This window comes from Castor canadensis, chromosome 8, assembly GCF_047511655.1.
Source record: "Castor canadensis chromosome 8, mCasCan1.hap1v2, whole genome shotgun sequence".
NCBI lineage: Eukaryota > Metazoa > Chordata > Mammalia > Rodentia > Castoridae > Castor > Castor canadensis.
The window spans coordinates 82,483,994-82,506,533 of record NC_133393.1 but is presented as its reverse complement, the minus strand read 5'-3'; the positions used below and the strand labels follow the sequence as shown (position 1 = coordinate 82,506,533).

The 22,540-nt window shown below is 39.2% G+C and overlaps 1 protein-coding gene across 2 annotated transcripts in view; it reads right to left on the bottom strand.

The window, feature by feature from the left end:
• Positions 1 to 22,540, bottom strand: part of Ano6 (anoctamin 6) — a 177,426-nt gene that overhangs the window by 114,587 nt on the left and 40,299 nt on the right. The window contains exon 2 of one of the 2 annotated variants that reach the window (XM_074083210.1): positions 21,119 to 21,181. The exons of the other annotated variant lie outside the window; for it this stretch is intronic. Within the exon in view, the coding sequence (XP_073939311.1) occupies positions 21,119 to 21,181 (63 nt within the window). The remainder of the gene's footprint in view (positions 1 to 21,118; positions 21,182 to 22,540) is intronic. 2 annotated transcript variants of the gene reach the window in all.

The following is a 22,540-nucleotide window of genomic DNA, read 5'->3' as shown; positions in this document are numbered from 1 at the left end:
CTAAGATATTCCATGATCTAGTCAATGTCCAACTAAAAAAATGTCAAAGGAATGGCACATATCACCTTGACAATGAAGATATGTTCATTTATCCAGATTGGGTAGGATGTCTAGTGATGTGCCAGGCTGTCCTATGCTTGCAATTTTCTTCTTCCAATTCATAGAAGCCTCTGAAAACTGGACCTGAGATTACATCTTATGTTTGACCTAAATACCAGCATTATCCTAAAATCAACTTGGGCTATCGTTCCCATCAGTCTGTGCTTTCCAGATATCATGCCAGGCCTGCCCAGTCTCACTCTCCCAACATCACTGACAACTGAGCCAGTCCACCTATTGACCCATCTCATATCATCTCATGATAGTCCTATTTGCCCCTCTGGGTTCCAATGCCCCTTTCTCTGGTCTTAGTTTAATAATCTACTGTACTCTGGGGACATTTTGGGTAGGAAAAATTCTACTTCCCTTATTGTCAAGAAGTTGTAAGCTCACAGATTCTAGGTCTTACAATATTACAGTGAGATTTTAAAAAAGGGTTACTCATTTTTTAAAAGAATGTCAATAATGGAATATAAAACACAAACACAGGGATATTTACACCAAGGGGCAAGCATGGCTGTATTTTACTACACAGGACATTGGACTCGAATAATAAGAGCAAGGCACATTCCAGCCCTGTGACTCAGGCAGATCTCGTAACACTTAGTCTCAGTATATTCATCAATAAAATGTAGATTATAATACCCACGTCAAAAGGTCACTGTGAAGGATAAGCCAACTGATATACACACACCAGTGACTTGAAAACTGTTTGGTACTATGCAAACATTGGTTATTTTTAATTAAAGTTTTGGCATCCTTAACCTTGATAATTACCAATTTTTCCTTCTGAGTTGGACCTTGATTCTCCCTGCTTTAAATACTAAACTAAATTTAAGTTTAGAAAAGGGTACCGTTAATTTGGCAAATATTGTTGAATAACCACAGTGTCCTAAGCACTGTCCGCTACATCATTCAAATGTAAAGAAATGTGAATCAGAAACTGCCTTCCTTCCTTTTTCTGAATCTGGATGAATCAATTCCTCCCCATCTTGTTACTGGCATGCAAACTCAATGACCAGAATAGTGAAATGAAAAAAATGCGGCATTCTCCTCTAATCATTTCTGGAATGCAAATTCCAAATCCAAATTAATGGTTTCCATAGAGTTCTTTATCTTTCCCATCTTGAAGATAAGTGCTTTCACCCCCTCCCTACCCACTCCCTTTTCCCAACAGAGATAATTATGGAATTATTATTCTCAATTTGGCTACTATTTCTGAAAGGAAGAAGGAAAAAAAAGTCATTCATGAAGATCTAAATTTTTGACTCTTGGCTATAATCCAGTAGGATACAACTGTAAAATTACAGTATTGGGCAGTTTAGAACACTAACACATATTCTCCTTGCTTTCTGGTAATAGTGCCTCTTCCCAAAGCTTCCCCTGTTGTGTTTTCCTTCTTGAACAATGGATCTTCATCAATTCAGCTATCCAAAACCTCAGCGTTATCCTCTATCTGGAATGCATATCCCCTCACCCCTTACCTTACCTTTTAATTTTTTTTTATTGCAATGTCACTGTTTATATACCAGATTAAGTCACTGACTTCAGCTACATGCTCCTACAGCACCATGTAAGCCTAGTAAAAGCTGTCAGATCACTGCAGGTATGGTCCAAAAAACTAAGTTGCTGCATTTTAAGTTACAAAAATACAGCAATTTCAGTTGGTCGTTCTGTTAGACTGTAGAAAAAGTAAAAACAAACAAACCAAGTGATTGTTGTAAATTTGTAAATGACACTGCATAGACCTTCACATGGTTCCTTTCTCACAATTACCCCCCACCATGGAACATGAAATCTGGGGAAAAGATAGGTGTCAATCCACTTTAGCACGATACATGGCCGGTAATTTTTCTTTTACATTAGGCCATGAACTCCTGGAGGGCAGGCCTCTCATTCAACTGTACACCCCCAGAACCTGAACTCTATATTGCATATCATAGACACTCAGTAAATGAATAAAGACAATTGATGGGCTTTACCATAAATTCATTGTCATGTGTCTAGTAAGCACAAGACACTGAGTTCAAACCTCAGTACTGCCCCCAAAATAAACTTCATTCCTTTTTATGACTGAATAATATTACACAGTATGCAGATAGTACATCTTGTCCATCCATTCATGATGAATACTTGGGTTATTCACCTTTGGGCTATTATGAATAATGTTGCAGTGAACACTGGCACACAAAATATGTGAGTTCCTGCTCACAATTCTTTTGGGTATATACCTAGAGTGGTATTATTGAGTCATACGGTAATTTTATTTAGCTTTTTAGGAACATTTTTGTTTTGGGCAGTACTGGGATTTGGTAGGCAAGCCCTCTACCACTGAAGTCACAGCCCCAGTCTTCTGTTTAGCTTTTTGAGCAACTGCCAAATTGTTTTCCATAGTTGCTGTATCATATACTACATCCTCATCAACAATGAGGGGTCCAAATTCTCCAAATCCCCACCATATTTGCTTGCGTGTGTGTGTGTGTGTGTGTGTGTGTGTGTGTGTGTGTGTGTGTGTGTGTGTTTAGTAATAGCCATCCTGGTAGATGTGAAGGTTCTCGCTTTTGCACAAGCTGGATGGACCACAATCCTATTTTACTCTTCCCACCACAGCTGGGATGACAGGAATGCACCACCCCACCCAGATGAGATGAGATCTCATGAATGTTTTTTCCCTGGGCTGGCCTGGAACTTCCCAATCTCAGTCTGCCATGTAGCTGAGATGACAGGCCATGTGCCACTGTGCCCAGCTACAGACTAAAATGGACTCTTGCAGATTAATTGCTCAAAGTAGCCTGAAACCCCAATCTTCCTGATTTCAGCTTCCCAAGTAGCTATGATCACAAGCATGAGCCACCAGTGCCCAGCTCCCATTTTCAATTAAGTCATTTGTCTTTTTGTTGTTGAACACAGGAATTCTTTATATATTTTGAATATTAAAGACTAATCAATATATGACTTCTAAATATTACTCCTATTCCATGAAATGTTTTTACTTACTCAATAATATTCCTTGATGCACAAAAGTTTTTAATTCTGATGAAGTCCAATTTACTTGTTTTTAATTCTTTTCTTGTCCATGCTTTGGATGTTATACCTAAGAACACAGTGCCCAATCAAAGGTCATGATGATTTGTCTTTTGTTTTCTGCTAAGAGTTTTATGGGTTTAGCTCTTATGTTTAGTTTGTTGATCTACTTTGAGTTAATTTTTATATGACATGAGGTAGAGATTCAGCTTCAATGATTTTGTGTGTGAAAATACAGCTGGCACAACACTATTTGTTGAAGGGACTCCTCTTTTTTTCATTGTGTATACTTTATGCTCTTTAAAAAAAAAAAAAACAATGGGCCACAAATGTATGAGTTTCTCTCTGGACTCCTGGTTCTATGCCAATGCTGTTTTGATTACTGTAGCCCTGTAGTAAATTTTGAAATCAGAATGTATGAGTCCTCCAACTTTGTTCTTTTTCAAAGCTGTCTTGGCTACTTTGGGGTCCCTTCAATTCCAAATGAATTTGAAGGCTGGCTTTTACATTTCTGCAACCACTTCATAAAATTATTAAATTAAAAACAACTTATCATATAACCAAGAGTAATATCATCTAATCTTGCTGAATTGGTCTTATATTTAAAAGCTTGACTTAAACAGTTGATGTCCTATTAAAGGACAGATGATATTAATTATAAAAATATGTTTCAATCACATCTTGGAAAGCTATCATTGTCATTTCACAGTCCAAGAGGTACAAGTCTCCTGGGACCCCCAAGGCTCCCAGATGGACACCACCCTGAGTTTGCAGCTGGCTGTGGTTCAGATGATATTTGTTCCAGTCACTGACCTGTCAGTTCCCAGATTATAGTGATTGTACATATACTGGGGGTCAAAGAAGACACCACTCTCAAATTCCTATTGTCTATGAAAACTCAAAGCACATTTGGTCATAACTCCATGCTTAATCAGACCTACCAGAGTAGGCCTGATTTCAAAATCAGTTTTTATACCCTAGGAGGAATGAGAGCAGAAATGAGAAGTGGGGGTGGGAGATGGGGGGGGGAACGGGGATAACAAACAAACAAAAAAGCTATTGTTCGTCCACATTCTTATCCAAAACCTTTGAGACCAATCTTTTGTATTTGAGAATTCAGAATTTTTCAGAATTTAAAAACAAAATTACTCTTACATGTATATATTATCTACCATTGTGCATCCCCGGTGGGGTCAGGAATAGCTCCTCTTATACAAACATTCGTAGTTTGCAGTTAAACATATGAATATTCACTCTGAGGGGGATACGTTTAAAATATAAATAATCTTGTGTTGGTTGAAGTCAGGTTTCTTCATCAAACAATGTTAGATCTACTAGGTTTTATAACCAAATGAATTACCAGAAATACTTCCCCAGTACTTTTTAGATATTTGATCATTAAGGAATCACAAATATCTAACAACTGAGAATGTATTCAACACAGAATAAGAAACTCAAAACCCCATCACAGCAGCTTGTCTTATGTACACGGGGTAAAGCACAGGCCAATTACCTCAGAATGAAAGACTAATTGACTAGAAGAGGGAATGACCTCACAGACTGTCATTTTTCTCTCACCATATCACAAGCTGAGTATTCACCAAATCAATATTTCTCCTACTAATCATCTACAAATACAGCCAGCAAATGAATACTAAACTTGGATAAAAGGAAGGAAAATCAGAATTCACAGACCATTTAAAATTATCAGATTGAAAGAAAAATGTTATTAATACCTAATATTAGCAAAGGTGCAGGAAACATATTCACATATTGGCAGTGTCTGGTGGCATGAGCTTTCTGAGTGCAAAAGCTTTAATATTAGTCCTGCCCCTTGATCTGACAATTCTATATCTAGGAAACAATAGTTGAGTGTTTAAATCAATTAGAATATAGCTCTGGCTATATGACAGTATAAATGTGATTACTTAAAATAACTTAGAGTATTAGCTAGACAGAAAATTTTAAAAATATATTTCTAATGTGAAAGACTAAATTACAAAGCTATCTATAATATATTCCCAAAGGAATTGGAAACAAACAACATATGTTTGTGACAGCATTATTTACAACAGCCAAAGACGAAGCTACCTAAGTGTCCAGGGACAGATAAATGGATGAACAAAAACGTAGCCTGTAGACTCAATGGAATGTTATTCAGCCTTAAAAAGGAAGAAAATTATGACATGCTACAATATGGATAAACCTTGAGGAATTATCCTAATAAGTAGCCAAAAAAGCACCAACTAGGCATGATTCCACTTATTTGAGGTACCCTAAGTACTCAAATTTATAGAGAAAGTAGAATGATGGTTGCCATGGGAGAAGGGAATGGGGAGCTACTGCTTAACCGATGGGTGCAGAGTTTCAGCTTGCAAAATGACAAACATTCAGGAGATGATAGTGGTAATGGTACACAGCAATGTAAATGTACTTAACACCACTGAGCTACATACTTTTAAAAACTCAAAATGGTAAATTTTGGGCTTTGTGTTGTTTTTCAACAATGGGAAAAATGTAGCTTAAAAAATCTGCCAGCCGTTATGGGTTGGGCCATCACAGGCAGCAGGGGCTGTCTAAGAATTAGACAGTTGAGTGGGAGCCAGCCGAGCTCTCTGCTCCCCACTCCTTAGGCAGTGCCCTCCCCAGGTCTGAGTCCATGATGTTATGGGTGGTGACGAGTGGAGAACCTGTCACCATGCCAGGGCTTTTGTCACAGGGCCTAGATTCTAACACTCCCCTTTACCAGGGGCAATTTGCCAATGAGCTGGAGAGTGTATAACTTTTAGAAACAAAATAAAATTTGAATGTATTGCATCACCTAAGACTTCGTGGTGGTAAAGATAAATTTAAACAAAAAAATAAAGTAGTGAATGCTAAGTGATTTTTATTATTTTTTAGTATTTATCTGTTTTCCAAATTTTCTACAACGAATGAAAACAAAATATGAACACATCAAAAGGCATCTCCATTCAAACATGTCTACTCTCCACGTGCCTTCTCCCAAGACAGACCCACTATGCCTCAACTCTTCACAGCTTCAGTAAGTGCTCCCAAATCCACCAAATTAATCACAGCAGAATTACTGGTTTCTTTCCCTCACCCCTCCACAGCCAATTCTTCAATAAATCCTGTCAGTTAAATGTACAAAATCTCCCCAGAAACCAGCTTGTTTCCCACTCCCATGCAGTCTAGAAAATACAGTTAACACTGAAACAGAGTTTTATTTTCCAGTGCCTATTTAATCTCTATGTTCCTTTCGTATGTGAAGTCATTTCATTCTCACAACAGCCCTGAGGGTTAAGATCAGTAGTATGTCTACCTTTATACCTGTGATTAAGAGGCACAGAGAAGTCAAATGCTTTGCCTAAGATCACAGAGCTAATAAGGAGTAGAACTGGAATTGGATGTTGAACCCAGGAAGCCAAAGGTGAGGGTCTGAACCACTCCACTCCCCTGCCCCTTGGCCTTACACAGCTTGCTCCCTCATGTAACTCAGGTCTCTGTTTCAATGTCCCTGATATCATAATTTAGATAGACCCATAGTGAACTCAGCGTTCTGTCACCAAGCTGTCCCTTCCTTTGGCACTTGATAATCACATGCTGAGTACGCAAGTTCACAGACAGAGATTTCACCTTGTTCATAGTTAAATGCCAAGCACCTAGAAAAGTGTGTAGGCTGTGTTAGACACATCATAATTTCCTGGTGATGGCTGACCCAATGAATGCATGACTTCTAAGACTGACTGCTGGAGTTGCATCTGAGCTCAAACCCAGACCCCCCAAATCCTAACTGTGAGCTTGGGCAGCATATTCAATCTCCTGATGCCTCAGTATCAGCATCTGAAAAGTGGGACAGAGCTTCCCTTCTAGCTTGTTTTGAAGATCACATGAAGCGAGGCATGTGAGTTGTTTGGCAGAATACCTACATATAATAAACACCGACAAGTATGAACTACTTCTATTGCAAATAAGAGGGGAAATGGTATGTTTAAACTACCTTGAAGTTCTTTTCATTTTTTTAAAGAGGGCTATAACTTTTGGAGTATGCTGAGAAATAAACATGCTTATGGTAGTTTATTAAATGTACTGCTACATCAAAAATTAAGAAATCATGGGCAAGGGGTTGTTGCTCAGTGGTAGACTGCATGCCTGGCATGTGCAAGGCTCTGGGTTCAGTCCCAGTACTGCGAAAGGAAAAAAAATTAAGAGAATGTATGTAAATGCTAGTACTAAAAATGAAGAGAACGCCAGAAACATGTTGGCACTGCCTAAATTCCATCTTTATGCATTTGCTGGTGGATGCTTTTTTAGGTATTTCTAAATCATGCCCACTACGTAAATAACATACTGAAACAACAAAAATTCCTTCTGAAAGGATCAGTTCTGAATTTCAGAAGTAGGGCATCTAGATTTGGCCCAAGCCATTCTATTTGCTGAAGGAGGAGTGGGGACCATGGTGGTCATCTTAACTGCTAACTGTGCTCTGAACATGGTGGTGGCTGATCCGAGGGATGCCGGGACCTCGGGTGGGGGAGACGTCGCTTGTGAGCAGCATCTGCCCCTGGTCAGGTGATACCTTCAACTGCTCACGGCCTCCTTCCCAGACTGTCGTGGTGATGTGGATGACACAATCTACCCAACTGCCCTTGCAGTGCTTTGACTACAGCATTTCTCAACCCTGAAAATGATACTGAAGAAAGTTTAAATCTATCCCATTTTGCTCACAGAAAAATGGTTAACTCCTTGTGTCTCTTCTTTCATTGTTTTATATGGTCATTACTCTGTAACCCAACATCCTTATTCAACTGCCAGTTGGTAATGACCTCCTACTACTTACTCTTCCCAGTAGCTGGGGTGGGGCATGGAGGAGGGTAGGCAGATCCAAATAGTAACACCACATCCCAGTTTGGGAGTCCTTTATTCAATGGGTCTGAGGGCCATTTCCTGAAAAATGCCAACAGGGACTTCAATGTGATTGTTCTCCAGCTGGCCAAATGCAGCTAAAGAGGTTCAGACATGTCTAGTCCAAAAAAATACCACAATGTAGTTCTTTAATTGAGGGTTTTAAAAAAAAAATAAAGAGATTATCTGAATATAGCTAAATCACCTTAGAAATTCAAGCTGTTTAACATTTCTTAAATATGCATCTAACTTAATTACAGAAATAATACATTATGGCACTTAGATCACCTCTCCCCAGAAAATGAGAAGTAATTCTGCTGCTTGTTCAAGGATCAAATGTTTTCAGTTTCTGGTACTTTCTGAGTCCATCTAATGCCTGCTTTTGTCCTTGTCTTTCCTTCTTTTCTTTCTTTTCTTTCTTCCTTCCTTCCTTCCTTCCTTCCTCCCTCCCTCCCTCCTTCCTTCCTTTATTTATTTATTTATTGTAGTACTAAGCTTTGAACTGAGGGCCTTACCTGGCTTGCTAGGCAGGTGTTATACCATTTAACCAATCCACCAACCCTCCCTCCTTTTCATATACTGTCTATATAAGCATCATACTTTCACAGATAGTGAGAAATAAAAACTACTGTAGGCCTCAGAGCTTTAAAAAACAAACTGTAAGACACTTACATGTGAAGGCTTTAGGTAAATAAAACATAAAAGTGACCACCCAGAGAGAACAGATGCCTTCACAGGGCTAGGAGAGACAAGAAGAGATTCTTGAAGCAGACTGGATGAGGGCTGGAGGAGGTAACCCCCAAATAGAGACCTGACGGATGCTTGAGAGAAAACAGGAGACCACCTAAGCAGCTGCTCTGGTAAGAAACCCAGGCTACAACTAATATAGTGATAGTGGTAGTGGGCAAGCATAGAAACACAAGGAGTGGAATGGTATTAGGTTGTTACAGTCAACAGGTATTGCAGGCTGATTGGAAAGGGTCATACATGCCTAGACTAAGAGTCCTATCTGACCTGGAATACTGGGTTCACTTAGCAAAAATGAGCCTTTCAAATCTCCAACTCCTTCACCAATTTCAATAGGAAATCTTCCCTTTTAGTAAAGAAAATAAAAAGTTCGATATTATCACATGGAAACATCATTTAATTTCCTTGATGAAACACCAAATATTTATTTATCATTGAACCAACAAATATTTCTCCCATGCCTGCTATATGCCAGCACTAGGTAAGCTCTTGGGTGCAGTGGTAGCTGAGGAGCCTCCCTCCACCTTTCCCTATCCACCCTCCTACCCCTTATGGATGAGGCAGCTTCTCTTCAGTGATATGAGCCCAAAGCTTTCTCCTAAGCTGTGCTTCCCATTCCCACTGGCCTTCTCACTGTAGATTATTCAGCACTGTTTCCTGTTCCTTCAACCTACTTTTTATTCTCCTCATCAACATTTTTCATGCTCAAATTTCTTGATCCTAAAAAGCCTCCCTCCTCAGACTATGTATCAGTACAGAAATGTTAAATGTGCATACCCTTTGACTCCACAATTTCACTTTAGGAAATTATTGCATAGAAATTCCCATACACAAGACAAGATACAGATATACACAAGTATGTCCAAATGTTCAGAGTAGACAACAAAAATTATGTGAGAGCAAAAAATGTCTAAATAAAACCCAAATGTACAGACAATACTATAACACAATAGAATATTATTTGTGTTATGTGGTAACATGTCTGAAATATATGAACAAAATATAAGCTTCAGAAGACTCCCTAATAATAGATACAACTTTTGTAAAGTAAGTGTTAGAAGTGTGTGTGTGTGTGTGTTAGCATAAGCACAGAAAAGTCTTGAAGAGTATTCCTCAGATTATTACTCATGGCAATACATAAGGGAATGCAATTATGGAGATTATTCTCAGTCATATTTTTTAATGCTTAAAACTTTTACAATGAGTCTATACTGCCTGGTAATTAGAATAAAACAATAAAGATAGGAGGTTATCATAAGGTTAAAATAACCTTAATCATCATTCTCCACCGCTGTACCTATTGCGCTGTAACACAGTTCAAAATTCTAAACAATACTGACGAGAGTCTAAGTATGCCGACACCCCCTCCAATGTGCACTCAGCCTCCACCACCATCCGCCAGTTCTGGTGAAGGTCAACAAATGATTTGTATACTGTTAAGCCTAATGTCAATTTTATAGTTTTACCTCACCTAACATCTCAATGATCTTTGACACAGCTGACCATGACTATTTTGAAGATGTCCTCCTCTTGGTTTCAATCTCTCAGAGGTTCTCCCATCTCTCCAGTCTCCTCTATTGGTACTTCTTCCCTGATTAGACCTTTACTTTTGAAAACAGTCAGGGTTTCACTCAAATTCTACTCCTCCACATTCTATGCATGGTATCTGTTAACACTGCTAGACTAAAGACTCCAAACGCATGGCTCTATTTCAGATGTCTCTTTTGATCTTCAGGTTCATTCGCCTAATTGTTTATGTGATACTTCCAGTTGCAAAAGTCCTGGCCATCTGAGACTCAGTGTTCACACAGAACTCAAGTTTATGTCTCCACACACTACCATCCAAAGCTATTCTTTCTCCATTATTTCTTGCCTCAATAAATGGTACCTCCATCTATTTGGCTGGTCGAGCCAGCAACCTACCGGTCATCCCTGACCACCCTTCTCTCCTCTGCCCTCATAGCCAAATGCTCAGTATCCAATGATGTTGAGATTCTTGACTGCCTTCTTCTCTCCATCTTACACGGATAATCTCCAGTGCTCTGATCTGTACAACTGCACCACTCTCCCCCATCAGCATTTTCTACCCACCCCTCCCCTTTGACATCCAACTTCAGTAGCCAAAGTGACCTCAGAAAACAAAATTCTGGCCCAGTAGTTTTCTGCTTAAAATCCTTTAATGAGTCCCTGTTAATAAAGCCACTTCCAAATTTCTAACAACAAGCATGTGTTATTTCTATAAGGGGAAAACTAAGAAGAATTTTTAAAGGAGTATGGTTAATAAAAGACTACAACTCCTGTACTCATGTATACTGTAGCACTTACTCACAACAGCCAAGACAAGGAATCAACCTAAGTACCCACTGATGGAAGAATGGATTTAAAAAAAATGTGGTAAGCATGCACAATGGAATAATATTTGGCCATAAAGGAGAATGAAAATCTGTCATTTCCAGCAATGTGGATGGAACTAGAAGACAGCATGTTAAGTGAAATAAGTCAGGCACAGAAAAACATACTGCATGTTCTTCACTCATATGTGAAAGCTAAAAAGTTGATCTCACGGAAGCAGAAAGTGGAATAGTGGTTTCCAGACCTCGGAAAGCATGGGGGAAAGGGAGACAGATAGTGCACACAGGGGTGCAAGTGGATAAAAGGAATAACTTCTAATATCCTACTGCACAACATGAAAACAATGGTGGCAACAATTTTACATTTCAAAATAGTTAGCAGAGAGAATTCTGAACATTCCCAAAACAAAGAAATAATGAATGTCTGAGATGAAGGATAGACCAGTTACTCTGATCTGATCATTACACATTGTATACAGATACCAAAATGTCACACTGTACATCATAAATGTGTAAGTCAACTAAAACTAAAGAATATATTTTAAGAAATGAGAGACTGCAAACATCATGAGACTAGGGATTACACCTATTTGCTCTGCTACAGAACCTCAGCACCTAACCAAGGTCTTCACACCGCTGACCCTAGTAAATATTTACTGAACAAATGAATGACATACAGCAGAACTTAGGCTAAGAAAGTACATTTTCATTTTTTTCTGTGCCTTGTTTTGTAAGGTGAATTTTATATATTTATATTACATATTCTCAGATGCACAAATACTAATGTTAAAGAATGAAACAAAAATAAATAGAAGGGGTCACTGATGGAGAAAGACATAGGTAAAGGTGTTAACAATCAAAGAGTTAAAAGGAAAAACAAAGAATGACTATAAATGTACATTTACATATATCTTACATAAACTATAATATTTGTATTATACAAAGTATATGCAACACATATAATATGCATATGTACTTTGGAAGGAAGGAGAGACATTGAGGCAAAACACCTACCCCCAAGTAATCTCTTTCCTCTCTGAGCAGGAGGATCAACTGTGAAGAAGAAGAGGGTGTGGAGGTAAGGAGGAAGACAATGAGAGTCTGAAGTAGTTCCCCTAATTGATGGGAGAGGGTCAGGTGACTAGGCTTAATGGCTTTAGTTCTATGAGGTTTTTTTACCCTGAGCTCTGCAAATATTTAAAAACTTGACTTTCTTTTTGGCCTCAAGTCCCTAAAATAACAGTTCCCAAACTCAAAGAATCAAGTGTGTAACAACAACCTGGGAAACTATGCAAAGTGATTGCTCCAACTTGCCCCCAGGAGGTTCTGTCCCAGTAATGAGTGGGGGTGGCTCAGATGCACTTGTAAAGCACTGCCCTAGGGAACCCCTGCCTAGTCTCTAGGCCACAAGGTCCATGATCTCACAGTCCTGTTTTCATCTCAGTCATTGCACTGACCACAGTAGAGAAGACTGGGTTAATGATCAAACCTACCAGACAAAACCACAGTGACATGCAAAGTCCCCTATCTTCTTCCCAACTGAGAAAAGTAACTTGGAGGAGAAAAAAAAATACAGATGGGCTATTATCTCTTCACACATAGCTTTGAGGGGAAGAACATGCTTCCTGGTGGGTGTTGTCTATCCATTCTAGAAGCAAAGGGAAAAAGTAGACTCCTCTGCTATTATCTTTCCTATTCTTCTGCTGAAAACTAACTTTATCTAGACATCCAGAACACAATCCAAGTGTGCAATGAGCTGAACTACCATCACAGAAAGGAGCCCAGAAGAAAAATCTTCAGAGCTTTTAACCTTTTTAAACAGTTTCTTGTTCAAGAACTGTGAGCTGCAATTTTAGTAGAAATCTTCAACATGCTGGAATTCCTGAAACTGAGAAATACAAAGAGAAACTTAGATATCTCATGTCTTCAACTAGGTGCTACAGCTCTGTTCCCTATTTGGATGTTCAGTTACACATGACTGTCTTAACTTCCTCCAAATAAAATAAATCTATGGGTAAAAAGAGACCCTGAAATCATCCACTTCAATTCCTTCATCTATAGATGGGAAATAAGGATGAGAAACTGTTAAAGTTTAGAGTTTGCAGCAAATCTAGGAAGAGAACCTGAGGGGTCTCCTAACTCCTGGACCAGGGACTTTCACTGTCCCTCATCCTTACTTTTCACTTCAAAAGAACTGAAGTCTATGAAATAGAGATTCAAACAGGAATCTGTTTCACAAGTGTGAGCACATGCTAATGCATCATATACAGCAATTAAAAACTCATGTAAGAGAGACTTATTTAAAGATGGAGTACTGAACACATACATTTAGCTTTGCTAATACTAGAACATAAATCAATAAAGACAAAGAGGGCACACTGTAACACATTCTGGAAGACTGAGGGCACAAGGTCAAGTGGCAACTGGCTTAGCAGAATGGAAGAAGCTCCATCCTAAATTAGGAAAGCCTAGAGGAAATTTCATTTAAACCGAACCTCAAGGGGTGGAGGGACTGGCAACACAGGTTCTTCTGGTTCAAAATCAGTATAAGAAGTCACCCCTCCTCCATTCTCAGCTTCACTAGCACTCACAACACTGGGAAAGTATTTCTGGAAAAGAGTCAAAAGAAGATGTTTGGGCTAAAAGGTACCAGGCCCAGCAGAAATGGGAATTCCATACTGAAAAGATGGATTACAAAAAAGATGACTGCCAAATGTTGAGACTTCTAGCATAGCTTTCTGACTGGCTGTATTTTCTCTTGGGGATCTGATGTGGTTCCAAGGAATAAAAAAAGAAAGGAAATTTCCCACCATGTAAGGGCTTTTGTTTTTCCAGAAATGAAGAATATGTTTCTCTCATAACTGGAAAACAAAACTGAAGGACACCTTGGAAATAAAAAGAAAGGGAGAAAAGGGTCTACTGAGTTTCCAGCATATAAATCACAGAATTTCCAAACACTGGGTTCAAAGAGAAAGTCTACAAAAAATTCAGAGGAAAAAAAGTTTTCATATGAAGAATCACAAGTGAGCATCTGACTTAAAGAACTTTTCAAGGAATTTTTCAAGAACCCTTGAAAGCAGGAGGCTTCAAAATGTTAAGAATAAATGTTTTCCACCCTAGAATTGTGTACTTAGTTAAGCCATCACTTAAAAGCCAAAGGAGAACACAGGCCATTTCCAGACCTGTAAGTTTCAAAAAAAAAAAAAAAAAAAAAAAAAAATTACCTCATGTGTATTCTTTGTCTGAGTAAGACACCATGTTCCACCAAAATGCACAAAGAATAGGACATTAATGTAGGGCTCTAATACAAGATACAGGCAATGGAAGTTCTCAGAATGGTGGTGAAAGGGACCCCTGTGCCCTGATCCTAGGGAGCCACCAGATAGAGGAAAGATCAGAAGGCTCTAGGAAGCCCTCCTCTGTAAGATTAATCTGACAGGTTTCCTACGTGTTTGATTATATTGAAAGGAGATTCACAACTGGGAAAGAATTTGAGGTTGAATTATTCATAACTACATCAAAAATTAAGAAATAAAAAAGTCAATATCTGCTGTACAGTCTTGAGAAGCAAAGTAATCAAACTATATTACAAGGCTCATCTGTGAAGAGCGTTACATAGCTGTAATAAAGTAAACATTGAATATTGATCCTACCAAAATTACAATACAATTACAATATGATTACAATTGGGAGGTTGGGTTGAGAAGGTTTATGTGAGAAGGGGGAGGGGCAAAGGTGGATGAAAGCAAGCTAAATATTAACTTTGGTGTCAATAGAGAATGCCTAAAACTGAAAAACAGATAAATTGCAATTTAAGTGTGTTAATTAGAGATATAATTACTAAAAGAACCATCCAAAGTTGAAAACATTAGTCTCTGGGAACAGATAATAGAAGGGAAAGTGCCGCTGCTTTTCATAACAAATCTTATAGCATTATTTAATTTGCTAATTATGTATAAATTTGACAAAAATATAAGCTTTCTCTTACTCCCCCTTTGAGAAAAGGAAGAAGTGAGCTGGAGACATAGCACAGTGAGAGAGAACTTACACAGCATGTGCAAAGCTGTGGATTAGATCCCCAGCATGCCCCTCCCAAAAAAAAAAAAAAAACAGAAAAGAAGGGCTGGTGTTGTCTAAATGGTGAAACACCTGCCTAGCAAGCATGAGGCCCTGAGTTACTATAAACAGAAGCGTCACTGTGAAATGAGAGATTTGAGGGGTTCCACATTCTTATCCCACAAAGTCAAAGAATGAACTTTACGGACAAGAGCCAGTAAAGCAGGAGAGTTTATTGAAATAGAAAAGTGTAAAGTGGTAGAACTGAGTCCCCAGAGTTGGGGGAAGGTCCTAAGGGAGGGTGCCCAAGAAATGATGTGATCTAAAGTTTTTATCCATTTTCACCAGGGTGTTGCTCAATCTCTATGTTAATTAGGTGTGCAGAAAGCAGCATTTTCACTGGCTGTGTCTGCAATGTTCTGATTAGTTGGTCATGATCCTCACGCTATACATTCTGTCGTTCCTTCTTTCTACCCTTTCAGGGCACAGGGAGCTCATAACAGAGGTTTTCAGGAACCATTCCTTCTGTCCCAACTATTCAGGCCCAATTATAGGCCCAGCACTGTGCCTCATACAAGAGATCCAAAAATGACTGAAACAGAAATCATCCTTTCTGGGTCGAGGTGGCAGAGGAGAGATATTTAACTTGAGACCTGAAAGGGTGAGGGGTTGGCCATGCAGGGCTAAAGGAACAGCATTCAAGGAGAGGGGAAGCCGGGAAGCATTCAAGGTAAGCTGGTGGTTCTGAAGCAGATATTATCTTGCGTGCTCAAGGATAGAATCAGGATCAGTGTGATTAGAGTAGTGAAGAGATGACAGGCTAGGAACAAAATAGGTGGAAGAGGAAGCCAGAATCCAATTAACCTCACACCAACAATGTGGCATAGCATCACATAGCCCTCTGCTACAGCAAGATTGAGAACCAAAGACCACAGTTAGTGACTCCGGTTGAAACCAGGTGACAAGATTGACTTAAGTGGAGAGAGAGAAGACAAATTCAAAATCATTTTGAAGGTAAAACTGAAAGTACTAGAGGGAGGGAAGATAATGAAGGAGAAACCAAGGATGACATCCAGCACACGTATGTAACATTTCTGATGCTAGAAATTGGGAGGGTGGTGGTACCATCTACTGAGATGGCAAAGACATGGGGTAAAGAGGCAGGAGGGGGTATATGGGACATGGAAGCAAATCTAGACTTCCTCCTTGGACATGACACACCCAACAGATGTCAAGGAGGCAGGCTGATGTAGGGCCTGGCACTCAGAAGAGCTCAGTTTTGGAGATTAACTTGGGGAGTAATCAATGGTACTTGGCATAAACAAACACACACACACAGAGGAGAGGGCCTACAACACACCATGAAAAATTCTCAATATGCTGAGGTCCTATAATGAAGGACAGCTAATGGATAAAGCAATGGCTAGCAGGGGGAGGGGAAGCCAAGTTAGGACGTAATTTCAAGAAGAAAATGGAAAACTGCTTAAAGCTACTCAGAGATCCAGTAAGATGAGAATGTAACCATTGGAAGCAGCAATGCCTAGATTCAGAACACCACTAACAAAAGCAATTTCTGAAGCATTATGGGAAAACAACAAATTGAAGAAAACAATGAGTAATGAGGAGGTGACAGTATATGTAGACAATATTTTAGAAGTTTTGCTTTAAAAGGAACAGAGAAATGGGATTGGAGATGGACAGGTATATAAGGATCAAGGAAAGTGTTTAGTTCTTTAGTGTTTTTTTTTTTTAATACAAGGATACCAAAGCATTATTTGACTCATTCCATTAGACATTCAACCAACATTTGTTGAGCACCAGAACAATATCTTTATAGACGGAACAGTATCATAGAGCTTTCAATCTACTGAGGATAGAAACAATAAGCAAATATATATGTACTAACTTCATATGGAGATAAATGCTTTGAAGACAAACGAAACTGGCTAAGAAGACAGCAATGATATTTTAGGTAGGTGAGTGAGGGATGCCAACTCTGAGTAGGTTCATTTAAGGGACAACTGAATGAAGTGTAGGAGCAATCATCCTAGGTGAAGAAGGGGTTGGGAGGTTGAGAAGGTGGTATAAGGACAATGGTCCAGGCCCGGGGATGACATGTCAAGGATAGCAGTTGTCAGCGTGACTAGAACACAGTGAGAAATAGGCAGATTGGGAAGAGATAAAGATAGAGAGGTTGCCATGGCTAGATGGATTATATAATGTTCGCAGAGAAGGCATGAAACAGTAGAAAGGTATATAACAGAACGATGCTTGACTGTTGTGTAGAGACCATGAGGTGCATGGATGTTGGAAGATAACTTAAGAAGTGAAAGCAGAAGTTTCAACAAGACTTGGTGATAGCCTAGGCTCAAATACAGGTGTGAAGGCATGGGATTAGAAGTCCCTGGATTTTACATAAATGCTAATGTACAGAATATGAGGGTAAAAGAAAGGGAGGAATCAAGGATGACTTCAGGTTTGTGGCCTGAGAAATTAGGTAGAGTCAAAGCTGAGATGAGAAACAATGCAGGAAGTGTAGGTTCAGAAAACTAATCAGGAATTTGATTTTGGATATGTTAAGTTTGAGGTATGAATGAGACAACTAAGTGAAGAGGTCGAGCAGGTGGCCATAAGCAAGGCAGAAGTAGGGAATAGAGACAGGTAAGTAGAAGTCATCAACACACAGATGGTACCTAATGACTGGGATCAGCTAAGGAGCAAACTGAGATAGGGAAAAGGTCAGAGCACTAAGCCCTGGGCCAGAAGACAATGAGAATGGAAAACAAGTGAGTTGTGAGTAGAATGTAAATGGAATAACATCACGTAGCCAGAACAAGTAAGAATTTCAGGAAGGAACCCAGCCCAATGGTGCGGAAATAAGCTCATGCTCCAAGAGAGTACCAAGAGCTGCTGTGACTTATGATGAGCAGTGCTCTATGAAAACATTCCTTACCCAGAAGTGAATTCACACTACATGATGGAAATAGTAGCCCTTGGCTTGTTTAAAAAGCCATTGTTTAACTCTAAGGATGCCTCATGCTTGCCCATGGCAAGCCTCCATTAGGAGTCTCCAGGAAGTACTCCAGGAGACCCCAGGCATGTGAAACCAAGGAAAAGGCTTTGCTGGGAGGCCTCACAAATGGGAAACAGACCAGTCTCACAGCAAAGAGAAACAGATTTGTTAGGATAGGGCAGAACCACTTTATAGGTGTTACCATTTTCCCAACTCACAGCCTCAAAAGATCTATGAATCTCATGGAAACTTACAATTTATTGGCCATTTGCTTTGTTGCTTCCCTGAAACCCAACACATAGCTTCTCAGAGTCAGATCACAGAATTATGAGACTATATGACATTTGACCAAAATTGGCTATTCTTTCTTCCCTTTTAAAATTTTTAATTGACAAGATGGCTGTGGTGGTACACACCTATATAATCCCAGTGGTTGGGAAGTTGAGGCAGGAGGATGAGTTTGAAGCCAGCCTGGGGCCTGTAGTGAGACCCTGTCTTAAAAACAACAACAAAAAATTGACAAAGATTGAATATATTCAAGGTGTACAATGTGACTTGATACACATATGCGCTGTGCAATGATTATCACAATCAAATTAATTAACACATCCATTACTACTCATACTCTACATTAGGTTCTCAGAACTCATAAATCCTTAATTTACCTGCTATATCCTACCCCTCATCTCTTTATTTCCCTTCCTCCCAGTCCCTGGCAACCACTGTTCTGCTCTCTGCTTTTACAAGTTTAACTTTTTCAGATCCTGCATATACTTAAGATCATGTAGTATTTGTCTTTCTTTGTCAGGCCTATTTTATTTTGCAAAATGTCCTCTAGATTTATCTGTGATGTCACAAATACCAGGATTTCCTCCTTTTTGTGGCTGAATAATATTCCATTGTATATACTGCACAATTTCTTTATCCTTTCATCAATAGACAGACTGTTTCTGTGTTTTGGCTATTATGAACATGGCTGCAATGAATGTGGGGGTATGGGTATCTCTTCAAGATATTTTTTCACTTCCTTTGGGTATATATCCAGAAAGGGACTTGTCCAATCATATGAAAGTTCTACTTTTTGTTTTTCCTATGAACTTCCATACTATTTTCCACAATGGCTGGATAATTTACATTCCCATAAGGCTTTCCTTTTCTCCACACTCTCGCCAACACTTACTATCTCTTGTCAACATATTCATGTTTGATAAGAGCTCCAAGTGAAGCTAAAGCCAGCCCTCCCTATCCCTTCTCCACCCCACCACCCCTCACCCCACCCCCACCCCACACAGTAAATGCTCATAGTTAATAAGTCTCTTTTGGAGACCTCTCTATTCTCATGCCACAACAGGACAAAGACACAAGGTCTCTGCAATCAGACAAATGTGGGTTCAAATTTTGGCTATGCTCCCTAGTGAACAGGTAAATACCTCTTCTCTTATAAATCCTGGAGTGAAGAAGTCCTAACTTGAAGGGCAGTTACAAGGATATGATGGCACACTGAGATAGAAAAGGTAAACACTGTGCCTTACATATTTAATACACTCTTGTTTTTTCCCTCTCTCCTTCTAGGATGTCCTACTAGCATGTGAAGTTAGGATGACTGAAGTTAGTTACTCACCAATAGGCTTTTATTAGTTTGTTAAATTTTTCACCCAAAAAATTTTTTTAAAAAGCCTGCAAAGAGGTAGTTCTTCAAATTTTCATGTTTAATCTTTAAAAAGTCATGAAAATATGCATTTTGCACAATATACTAAGAATTACTTAATATAAAAATGTTTTACATTTACCTCCAGCTGAATTACTTTGCTTCCTCATGAAATTTTTAGGAACATTTGTTTTAGGAACATTTTCCCTGATGTATGGTGGCTTCATTTACCCTGGGATATGGTAGGCCTTGATTGTAAAGCATGAACCTATAAAGTCCTGTTAGGATTTCAAAGTGGTTCTCTACATGTGGTCATTACTTTCTCATGTCTGCACAACTGAACATGTTGGGGTCTACTGCACACCACAGCACAGGCCACTCTGCAGTCCTGGATCTAAAATATTTTAGCTCTGAATTGTCCTTGCCAGAAAATCATCATCTATCATACCTACATGAAGCCTCTGAGCCACCTTCAGGCTAAGGAGATGTTAGCTGCAATCCTGCTTCTTGAGACAAATCTCTGTGACCGCTACAAGAGTAAACATAAACACTGCAAATCTGGAAATAATTTCAAACAAGAAGAAGACACTGACCAAGCATGATACTAAGTAAACTGGAATGACAAAAGAAAATTTTGTTTTTAACATTCAAAAAGACTTCAATACATTAATCCAAAGAACCCAAAGAATTTAATGCAGCTATACAGTGTGCACTCAGAGTTATATATTCATTATGAATAAAAAATAACTTAGTCTTTAATACACACTTTCATGAAATAGGTTTATTTTCTTCAGACAATTTTTGTGTCATTAGGTAATGCCACACGTTCCCTTTCACTACATCCATGTACTTGTCAATATGTTATTCAAAGCACCTTGAGAAGCACATAAGATCACTGAAATCTTGTTTTCATTATTTTGCAATAAAAAACCCCTTGCCAAACTTTTTTTATGCCAAAACTTTCTCTTCTGTAAAGTGGGATGGAAGTTGTTCTTTTCAGTATCCCAACCCACAATTCAGTAAACAGGTAGAAACTAAATTTTGCTTTCAAAAGCTATTTTCAGAAACTAGCATACTGAAATGGACTATTTTTAGCAACCCATACAGATTAAATGATCAGTTAAAAGTTAAGGAAGTCCAACTCAGCAAATATTATCTGGGACCCTATTTTATGCCAGTGAGTTAACAAGAAAGCAGTGGTTCTGTCTTCTCTGAAGTGAGTCTGAGGAAGAAGAAGTCAAGACACTGTTCAAATACAAACGAAGGGGATCTTACCCACGCTGGATGGGAGGAGAATATGAGGAGTCAGAAAAGGCCTCCTGGAGGCAGCAACATCACCTGAAGGATGAGGAGGCATCAATAAATACAATAGACAAACATAAGGGATGGTGTCAGGCAACAGACACACAAGTAGGAGCCATGGGCCCTGAGTCCCAGATCCACCTCTCAACCATAGGGTCTGACCTCAACAGTCATTTGACCTTCATGGGTCTCATTTTTCTTTGTTTATGATATGGAATGGTTAGATCAGTTGATTGAACTCCATGGGCATCAGAACCTCCTGAGAGCTTTGTAAAAGTCCTGGCTTTCTCCTCCAGAAATGTGGTTTTAATTGATAGAGCCATCAGTGTGTCTCCAGGTGATGTTAGTTTGCAACCAGGGATCAGAATCGCCACATAAGATGCTCTCTCAAGTTCCTGCTACCTTAGTGCTTGGCGTACAATATTATTATCCTTCAGGGAGAGTTTGGAAGGCCCACTGCAGACTGTATTCCAAACAATTAAAGCAGAGTCTCTGGGGATAGGTTTGGGCGTGAGTAATTTTAAAGTTCCAAGGCACATTCCAAGTTGCACCCAAGGTTGACAAATACTGTTCCAGATCCTGTTGGAACTCCAGGTTCTTATCACAGCCAAGGAAGGATGGGGAAAGGATGGGGAAGGGAAGGAGAAGTACCTAAGTTTCTCCTTCCTTCATTCCTATGTCAAATTAAAAAGAGAACAGAATGCCAGAGGCCACCAATGGATTTTTAAATGGGACTGTACCACACAGTAGGTTGACTTTGGATGTCTGTATCATTCATGTTGATGCATGACCAGTGGGAAATGCCCATCCTAAAATGCATTCCATTCTAATTTAAGATTCTATGGAATACTTCTATAAAATGACTCCATGGTGTGTTCTCTGCACTACTTAAGTCAGAATTTGATTTGCATGGCTGACTGTAATCTGAACATTACATTCCCTACCCCTGGGATTACTTAAATCCACTTATTAGGCAATGTTGAACTAAACAAACAGTAATTAGAAACACTGCAGACTACCTTTTAAATCTGTTGCTAAATTACATTTTTCCTGCACCACAGCCCATACACACAGCATGTCCACAAGCATCACAAAACCAAAGCCTCGGAAATATTTGCATTAGTAAGGGCATAAGCTACCTCTGGGCCTTCACAAACTTCCCTGGGATTCTGCAGGAAGTAAAGGCTGCTTTAGAAGAGGACCTTTCATTACTGGTATTTCTCACATCTAAGTAAATAAAGTACTGCCCACATGTGGTTAGAAAGCCAGGTGAAAATGAACTCTCCAAGGGCCTAGAAATGAAGAATATCTCTGATGGACTGCCTCATTTCCTGAAATGAGTCAGAAATGAAAGTAATTCTTCAGAAAAGAACATCTGCACCATGGCACAGCTTA